This window comes from Hipposideros armiger, unplaced genomic scaffold (assembly GCF_001890085.2).
Source record: "Hipposideros armiger isolate ML-2016 unplaced genomic scaffold, ASM189008v1 scaffold_282, whole genome shotgun sequence".
In the NCBI taxonomy this organism is placed as follows: domain Eukaryota; kingdom Metazoa; phylum Chordata; class Mammalia; order Chiroptera; family Hipposideridae; genus Hipposideros; species Hipposideros armiger.
In genome coordinates this window covers 940348-949845 of record NW_017731632.1, presented here as the reverse complement: position 1 = coordinate 949845, position 9498 = coordinate 940348, and the positions used below count along the sequence as shown (strand labels likewise).

The 9498-nt window shown below is 59.2% G+C and overlaps 1 protein-coding gene across 1 annotated transcript in view; it reads right to left on the bottom strand.

Annotated features, from left to right (window-relative positions):
• Window positions 1-217: 217 nt before the first annotated feature.
• Window positions 218-9498, bottom strand: part of ZFYVE28 (zinc finger FYVE-type containing 28) — a 55507-nt gene continuing 46226 nt past the window's right edge. Inside the window, exons 9-13 of the mRNA XM_019657947.1 lie at window positions 7171-7289; window positions 5543-5659; window positions 4405-4509; window positions 1967-2070; window positions 218-1462 (exon numbers count right to left, since the gene is read on the bottom strand). Coding sequence (XP_019513492.1) covers window positions 1331-1462; window positions 1967-2070; window positions 4405-4509; window positions 5543-5659; window positions 7171-7289 — 577 coding nt within the window. The 3' untranslated portion in view covers window positions 218-1330. The remainder of the gene's footprint in view (window positions 1463-1966; window positions 2071-4404; window positions 4510-5542; window positions 5660-7170; window positions 7290-9498) is intronic.

The following is a 9498-nucleotide window of genomic DNA, read 5'->3' as shown; positions in this document are numbered from 1 at the left end:
TAGCGTGGCCACATGTCCCGAGTGGGCAAGCAATGGAGCCCTTTCAGGAAGGGGTGGGGGAGAGGCCCCCTCTCATGGGGGCTGGTGGGAAGCCAAGTCCTGCCCTTCTATTGTCCTGAGCGTCCATAAGCCCCCCACTTCCTGAGGGACAGTGCATCTTAGCAAGAATACCACACTTCCCAGAAGGAGAAAAAGGCGTCCGTGTTCACACAGGAAATGAGTGTCTGCAGTCCATAAATAGATTTATGGAAATGGTTTCAAATTACAGCATTTAGAAAATAAAGATAATCTCAATACATAATATTTACTCCATTATATACTCCTCCCCCCCCCGAAGCCATTTTTATGCACGTATATTCCACTGTTAAATAGTAATTGGGTTTTATCCTATAAAAGAAGCGGTAGGTATGTCATCTCTCTAAAAATAAAGCTGCAATTGTCATTGCAATGTAAAGCCTGAGATTTAAGCCTGAGGAGGTGTCCGAGCTGGGACCCGGGCCGCTCAGGGGTCTGAGGAGGTGAGCCAAGGTCCCAGGGGTGCAGAGGGAAGGGGAAGTGGGAAGGGAGTGGGCGACACTTGGTGTCCTTGGCCACCCAAAGACCTAGAAACCTCTGCCTGTGGGTCTCTATGCTGCCCCTCCCCATGAGCTGGTAGACAGGGGCGGACGGGCAACGCAGGGGCACGCTACTTGCCGAGAGGACCATGGGTGTAAAGAGATGCATGTTGTTCAGCCGAGGTCCTGAGGGGAGTGGGGAGGGGGTGGTGCCTGGGGATGAGGTGGGAGCTGTGGCCTTAGGGCGCGGGGGAGAGAAGGACGCCCTGTCTTTCTCATCCAGCAAGCACATGGGAAGCCCCAGGGGGCCCTAAGGCCTGACCCTTCCCCCGTAGGTGTCTACCACCTGCCCCGCATTTATCCCTGGTGCTGAGGTTGCCTGGGGCTCAGACCAGGCCCCCACTTCCCTGTCACGAACAAGCGCTGAGCAGGCCTTCTGCGGTGGCCGAGCCTTGACGCAGCAGCTCAGCAGGCAGGTGGACAGGCAGGGGGCGAGCCCACCTGTGCCTGGGCAGCCACCTGGCACCCTGGGTATCCTCGCTGGCCAAAGCTGACCTCCTGTTGGCCCCTGCAGCTGGCCTGGGGTCCCCATAGGCCGGGCAACCAGTGTGGCTGGGACGGAGGCACTGGATGTTCTGGAAGTCTCCTTGGCAGCAGCTCGATGAAATGCATGAACCCTCTGGAAGCCCGCGCCTGGAAGGAGGGGTGGGGAGCCTTCCTCGGCGCCTTCCTGGGCGCCCTTTGGGCCCTGGGGGTCTGGTGAGTACCCGTTGCTGTCAGATTCCTGCCTTGTCGCTGTAGAAGGGCGTGACGTGGAACACATAGCAGTGTGTGCACACGCGGACCGGCTTCACCTGCCCGTAGCGGGGCAGCGGGGCAGAGTGTGAGGAGCAGCGGGAGCAAAAAATCTGGAAGGAGAGGCGCAGGTGGCGGGGCCAGTGAGCTGGGGGTGGCCCCACAGCCCCCCTGCCTCAGCCTCCCTGGCCGTGGTCCCCGCAGATCCCCCCAGACCAGACAGGGCCTTCACAGGCGGGGGTCTGCCAGCCCCTGTGTGGGGCTGGAACCTTCAGGAAATCCTGGGACAGGCTGTGGCCCCAGGAGGCCAGGCTCAAGGAGGACATCTGGGTACCCCAAGGCTGGGGCAGGCTCCTGTTCAGACCCTCTGTCCGCTCCCCGTCCCCAGCTCTGAAGCAGCCAGAACTGGGCCAGGCACCGTCCAGACTCAGTGGACCAAGTACATGGAGTCCCCGCCCTGTGCCAAGGCACAGCAGGCCTGGGCTTGGGGCCTCTGCGCAGACCCCAAAGGCCCTGCCAGCCTCCCTGACTTCCAGACTCTGTGCTGTGTCTGCAGGTGGGCCCCCAGGGCGCAGCACCCAGGTGGGGACAACCTCAGGCCGCTGCGTCCCACCTACCTTCCCACAGCTGCGGCAGTGGTGTTTCCTGCGGATGACGGTGAAGGGCGCTTTGCACGCGGTGCAGAAGCCACAGGCCTCATCTGGGACCCACTCGGGCGGGTCTGTGACAATGAGAGTGGGGGACATGTCAGGCAAGGGAGCCACGCAGTGGTGACAGTAGGGGCAGGTGAGCAGGGGTGGGGGTCGGAGGCCGGTGCGTGTGCAGGAGCCTCTGGCCAGGTGGCCCCCACAGCCCCTGCCCTCCTGGTCTCCAGTCCTCCCCTGGACTCGTGACTGGCTATGGTTCTGGGAAACTAGCAGCGTCCCATGGGCAGTCAGTCTTTGCAGCTGTGGGCAGTGCCCACTGATCAGACCCCAGATGCAGCTTGTGCCTCCCCCAGGACTCAGGACGTGGGCAGGAGTGTCCACCTGGGTGGCCCTCTCCCAAGGCCTCTCCCTGTCAGCACCCACCTGGCAGTGCTCTTGGGCAAAGGTGGGGGCTGAGAAATGAAGAAATTGACCTCCTCTGTCAACCCCTCAATCAATGCTCTGTTGGGCGTCGGGGGTCCCAGCCCTGCCCACCCGTGTTGTCCTTCACCCTCTGCAGTTCTGAAGTTCTCAGGGGGGAGGGGCTGGGGGCCAGGTAGACACCCTGTCTCCTCTGTTGGAGGCCAAGGCTGCCTGCCTGCCCCTCCCTGACACCTGTGTAGTTCAGCCGGGGGCTGCCTCCTCCCACAGGTGGGAACCCTTGGCGAGGTCTGCTCTGGAATTCGGGGGGCACGTCAGTGTGGGGAGAAGTGCCTTACACATCAAGATGGCCACACCCCTCACACCCCAGGCACCGAGGGGCCCACTGTATACCAGGTCCGAGGCCAGCACCGACACCCAGAGGGGGAGCGGTCACCTCGGACAGCTACCTTGGGCCACAGAGTGTACTCAGGTCCTGTCCACCCTCCACGATGCCCAGGCCTTACCCTGAGCTCTTCTAAATGGAACTGCGCAAAGCCACCTGTCCACTGGAGACCGAGGTCTCCTCACCTCCTCCTCACCTGCTATCCTCCCCAGGATCCTGTCAGCTCACCCCACACTGTGGGGGACCATTTCTCATGCATGCCCCCCACCCTGCCCCGTAATATCCTTGGCTGGCCCCAGTGAAGTCCCGGACAGCGCGTGTCAGCCCCTGGAGGCCGAGTCAGGCTGGGGCCTCCAGCTGAGACAGGAGTCTAGACTCTCCCTTGGGGAGGACTGTGAGGGTCCTGAGGGCTTCCTGGGCCTGGCGCCCACTCCTCCGTGATGTGCCCAGGCCCAGGCCCTGCCGTGGGGAGCCACTTCCCAGAGGAGGCTGGGTTGGCAGCCCAGGGGCGTGCACCAGGCCACTCCAGACCCCACGGTTCATTACATTCAGTCCCGCGAGCCGAGGGCTCTGAGTTCCTATGATAGGCGCTTTATAGCATCACGTCTAATTTTCATAGAAAGGTAGGGAAGCTGAGACTCGGGGCGCTCAGGAAGGTGGGGAGCCTGTGCTGCTCCTGACCCCCCACACCCGTAGCCTCTGTCACCCCAGGGAATCGCAGCAAAGGCAGCCTTGATGTCACCCTGGTCACCAGTCAGCACAGAGGGAGGCCAGCCGGGTGGGCCAGGCACGCCGGAAGTGGTGTCCTCTGGCCTGTCATAGGGTTGGCCTCAGCCTCCTTCTTGGCTCCAGTCACATTCAACACCCATTGAATGTGCTGTCACTCATCTCGGCCCCTCTCCTATGTGCTGTCACTCATCTCGGCCCCTCTCCTATGTGCTGTCACTCATCTCGGCCCCTCTCCCAGGCCACCAGACCCCTCCCCGCAGAGGTGCTACCAGTGCCCCAACCCACCCTGAACCTCCTTCCTACCAAGCCCCTGGGTCCCCAGCTGGCCGACTACTGGGCTAGTGAAGGGTCAGGGGGTCCTGGCCAACTGCAGGGCTAGTGGGGGGCCCGGGGGCCCCGGCTCCCACATGACCAGAGTGAGTCTGCAGCTCCCTGCAGGGGCTCCTACGACTCTGGCAGGCAGCCTCCGATGGCCTTCCCTGCGGTGCCGTGAAGGCTGGGGGTCCGCTGTGCATCTGTGTCCCAGGACCAGCCACCTCCAGCCCAGCCAAAGGCCTGGACCCCGCAGCTCCTTGCTCGTCACGCCTTGGCCCGCGGACCGAGATGTTAAGCACTGGCCTGAGGTTGCATGGTCGTGGCTAAGGGGGCCTGTGTGTCCACCTGGGAGCAGAGGAGGAGACACTGGAAGGGGAGGCTGTCTCCCCAGGGGAAGCTAGATGCCCAGACGGCCTCTGGGGAGGGGTCCCCAGCTGGAGGCGCACTGTCTTCATGGAGCCTGTGGTCTGGGACAGAGAGGAGATGTCCAGACTGGGTCTCCCACTCTCTGTTCAGCACTCAGACAGCATCAGCCCCAGGCCCAGAGCTCTGCACCCACCTTCCAAGTCCCCATCTCGGGTCTTGGCTGCAAGTTCGGAGGACGACAGGGTCTCCTGGCACAGGGCGCAGTCCTCCAAGGCCGCACTCCGCAGGGTCTGGGTGACTGGAAGAGAAAGGGTGACGGCTGGGGTCCATGCACCTGGTGGGTGCACTGGGGTGCTGCCAGTAGGGGCTTAGCTCCCTAAACCCACCCAGCACCCACAGCACTCGGAGTGAGACACTGCAGCCCTTGCCCACTGCCCCTGCCGGCTGCTCTTCCCTGGGGGTCTCCAGTCCTGGGGCCCCTCTACGGTCTGCATGGTCAAGTGCCCCAGACTGTGACCCTGAGGCAGGCGAGGAGCCAGGCCTGGACGCTGTAGGAGGGGCCCACCATGCGTGCTTACAGAGCCAGTTCCTGTCACGTGCCTTTTCTACACTGAGCAGCCGTGCCCAGAATCCCCTGGCAGATGGGGCCATGCGGCCTGGTGGTGTGGACACGGGAGGCAGAACTGGGTCGGCACATGGGACAGATGGCTCCTCCCCCTGCTGGTGGGGACGTGCCCTACTGGGCTGGGGCAGGCTCTGGGCTGCGTCCGGCCTCACATGCCCAAAGTCCTTGAGTGAAGTCCTACGATGAGGGGCAGCCTGCCCAGAACAGGGGCCTCAGCCCAGCAGAGGGGTGGGCAAGCAGGGGTCTGGGCCCCTCCCCACCATGGGACCCTGCCACATCCTTCCAAGGAACAAGGGGCAAGCTCTCTGCCTTATCTGTCCCTGCCCTGAGCACATGCGTGTGTATGTGAGAGCACACAAGTGTGTGTGTGAGAGCATGTGTGTGTGTGTGAGAGCATGTGTGAGTGAGAGCATGTGTGAGTATGTGAGAGAGCCTGCGAGTGTGTGAGAGCACACAAGTGTGTGTGTGAGCATGTGTGAGTGTGAGAGCATGTGTGTGTGTGAGAGCACACAAGTGTGTGTGTGAGAGCATGTGTGAGTGAGAGCATGTGTGTGTGAGAGCATGTGTGAGTGTGAGAGCATGTGTGAGTGTGTGAGAGAGCCTGCGAGTGTGTGAGAGCACACAAGTGTGTGTGTGAGCATGTGTGCGTGTGAGAGGGCACATGCGTGTGCAAGAGCCACACAGCCCATCTCAAGCTGGCACGCACCCTTCTTTAACTTTTCCTTGTCGTCCGTTTCTGGCTTGGTGGCCATGACCTCGAAGAGGGTCTTGAGAATGCTTCTCAGGTCACTGGCATAGTTGGTTTGCAGCTGGTCAGCCACACCTGGGGAAGGGGGACAGGGGAGGGTGGGTTAGGTTGGTCAGCTCGGGGACTCAGTGCTGTCAGATGGTGAAACCCGGCCAGAGCTCATGGTCTGAGACCAGCATGTCCTCAGATGGGTCAGAGCAAGAGGAGGCTGCCCACCCCTGGGGGACAATCCTTGGCAGATGCCAAAGCTCAGGAGTCAGAGAAGGCCAGGAAGGGGGGCCATCCGGAGCCAGCCCCGCCGTGGTGGGCGGTCGTTCTCACCGTACATCTTTTCCTTAGGGTCACAGCCACCACCGCAAAGCAGTCCTGGCCGCTCCCTGAGGGATGATCCGGAGCCCCGAACTATGCCCACCCCATGGCAGCACCATTCCCCATCATGGCCACTCGGGTACTTAGTCGTGTCCCCTCCCAGGCAAACACTGCTGCCCAAATAACTTGACTTCCAGACCATAACAGGGGTCCCGTGTGGCCTGGGGGCTGATGGTAGACCCGGCCAGGAGGTGGTGCCCCACTCTCCACTCCAGCCGCCAGCCACCCCGGGGTAGAAAACCACTTCCCCCACTCCAGCTGTAGCGGTTCCCTCCCTCCTGAAATTAGGTCAACTCCGCTTTCTCAGTGGCGAGCAACGCTAGCTCCTTCGGGGACTGACCAGGCTGCCATTCACAGCACAGCCAGATTATTGATGCCCTGTGGCCCATCCATGCTTCCGGAGGGCTCCTCGTGCCAGTGGCTGCACTGAACACCCGCTAGGCACCATGTTCCTTAACCCTCGAAACCAACCGTGTGTTCCGTTCTGCCAGATGAGCGAAATGAAGCTCAGAGTCATTAAGGTCCCCCTGGTGCCACCCAGCCTGGCTCAGGCTGTGCCCGTGGGGCCCTCAGCAATGCAGAAGGATCCCCCGGGGTCATGACCCCGGTCCTGCAGTGACACCAGTCCACAGGCTGCCCTGGCCCCTGCCACTTCTCGGGCACAGAGGAGGCACCAGGCCGGAGGCAGAGCCCAGCTGCCTGATAAGCGCTGCTGAGCCCCTCCCCCCCGGGGGTGGACTTCACACTTTATACTTTTGAACCACGTGAATGCATTAGTTATTTAAAACACACAAAACTAAAGTAAAACACTAAAGAGACACCTTTTGTGCTCACCCACCTCTCTGAATTCCCTGGGAGACAAAGTTGTCATCTCCCTCGCCCTGCCACTCACTGTCAACCATCCCAAGACAGGAAAGGAAACAGAATCAGTCAGGACGCACAATAAAACCTGAACCACGAAACGAGCAGAGCCTCCCTGTGTGGGAGAATTAAGCCCTCCTCTCTGCTGGGCACATGGGCTCATCATAGGGTTGGTGACAATGACATAACACCATGGAGAAGCCCCTGGACAGGGCCAAGCACCACCAGCACCCCAACATCAGCTGACACCACCACCACCTGACCTCAGGCCGTCCACACCCGGCACTGGGTGCCCCCCAGAGCACGGCCCCCGCGTGTCTGCAAGCCCACGCCCGTGCCAGGCCCTGACATGGCACCTGAAATGCAGACAAACAGGCGGTGGATGAGGTCGTGGCTGCCGTGGAACCTCGACCGGATCTTCTCCCTTGTGGCCGCGGGGACCGCCTCCGGCGTGGGCTTGTCCACTGTGGAGCTGCTGCAGAGAAGCAAACACAGGGGGCTTAGGGGGGCATGGTGGGAGCTTCTGGGGCCCAAGAGCCCAAGATCTCTGTGCCATCCAGGCTCCCACACCTCGTGCTGAGCTGCCCTTCCTGCATTCGGCTTAACATTATGTCCTGGCTTCCTCCTATGGAAGGTCCACTGCACCTGCTTACGGCCTCTGCAGTGGGCTGAATAGGGCCCTGAGAAAGACATATCCACCATAACCCCTGGAAAATGCAAACATGAAAAAAGGGCCTTTGCAGCTGTAATCAAGGTAAAGATCTTGAGAGGAAATCATCTGGGATTATCTGGTGGTCCTGATCCAATGACACGTGTCTTTATAGGAGATGGAAGAGGAGACACAGGCATATGGGAAAGGAGGAGGTTCAGGAACCTGACGTGGGGACCGGAGGGATGTGGCCACAAGCCAAGGGACACCTGCGGCCACCAGCAGCTGGAAGAGGAGAAGAGTAGGCTGCTCCCCTAGGGCCTGCGAGGGGGTGTGGCCCTGCTGGATTTCTGGTTTCTGGCTCCGGACTGGGTGGGAGTAAGTCTTTGCTGCTCAGGCCCCATTTGGTTTGCGGGGCTCTGTCACCAAGACGCGGTCCTTCTGCACCACCAGGCACTTTCTTTCTCCACTTCCCAGTAGCGTTGCCTCAGCTTCCTGGGTCTGCCATCAGGGATTCCCTGGTGGCTCCAGAGGCAGTCACAGTCGCACCCGCCTTGCCCTGCTCCAGGGGCTGCATCTGCTGACCCTTGACCCTTAAATCCTTTACCTCCTTTCTTCTATTTCTGTAGTTTTGTCCCACTTTTGGGGAAAATTCCTCCATTTTTTTTCTTTCAATTTTGCCTTGACATTTTAATTTCTGCTTTCAGGCTTTTAATTTCCTGCTCTTGTTGTAGTTTTGTGGATGAGAAATACTTTATCAAGAAATATTGGTTATAATTTTTAAAAAGTTGCGTTGGTGGCCCGCACGATCTCTGTTTTCCATTTTGGGGGGAGTTGGTCTCTTTTCAGGCCGAAGGATTGCCTCAAATGCATTTCAGAGGGGGTCGCTGAAAGGCCGCCTGGTGTGGGGCGTATCCAGCAACTTTGGAAAGACCATTTGGCTCCATGTGAGTCTTAAAGGAGCTGCCCACACCTGGAGCTCTGCCCCTGTGCAGCTGCCACGTGGGGCACAATGTTCCAGCAAAACCCACCAGTGATGGGAAAGCAGCTGTGATCTGGTCCTGCAGGAGCAGGTCGGCAGAGGTGGCAGCGGGTCAGTGACACCTTCTCTGTGACGGGATGCAGCGGACACGCTGCGTGAGTCCCTTTACACACTGTGGGGAGATACGGAGAGACGTCCAATGCCTGACTTAGGGGTACCCTCTCGAGGTGTAAAGCCATTCAGAAGCACAAAGATGTGATGCACCTGAGAATTCAGGCCGGTGACCAGCTCCAGCTGTTGCCACAGAGGGAGGCTGGGCTGGGAGAGGCCCCAGGGCTCCCCGGTTTCCTCCTCCCGTCAAGTAGGGGGTGCATGAGTGTGGTTTTATTGGCACGCCCAGGTATAATGATTATTCATTCATGAGTATTTAATATCTCACTGGAGCAGGAGTCTGGGGGTGGGGCTGGGCGTGCCAGCCGAGGGGACTCGAGGCTCCACTAGGACCCTAATGATGACCCATCACTCTCCCCTCGAAGGCCACAGAGTTTCTGGAGATGAAGCCCCTGCGTTTCAGCCTAGAGTAAGGGTGGGCTGGCAGCCTCCTGCCCTGGGAGCTGAGTAAGGAAAGGGGGTGGGACCTTCACTGTCCAGGGTGTCAACTTCCATTTAGTACCCTGTCTCAGTGATAGCTTCATCCAAAAGATCTGAAAGCAGGGACTCAAATACTCACACAGTACGTCCTCACTTAACATCGTTCACAGGTTCTGCGACTTTAAGTGAAATGATATATAACGAAACCTATTGTACCACAGGCTGCTTGATATAAACAAGAGTTAAGTTCCTAAGGCAACACATCAACGTTATAACAAAATGAAGTTGAACAAAATGGCATTCTTCGAGGACCTGCTATATTAAAATGTTCACAGCTGCACTATTCACAATAACCAGAAGTGTCCACTGATGGATGGATAAGCAGAACGTGGTCCATCCATACAATTAAATAGTATTCAGCCTTAAAAAGGAAGGAAATTCTGACACACACTACAACATGGA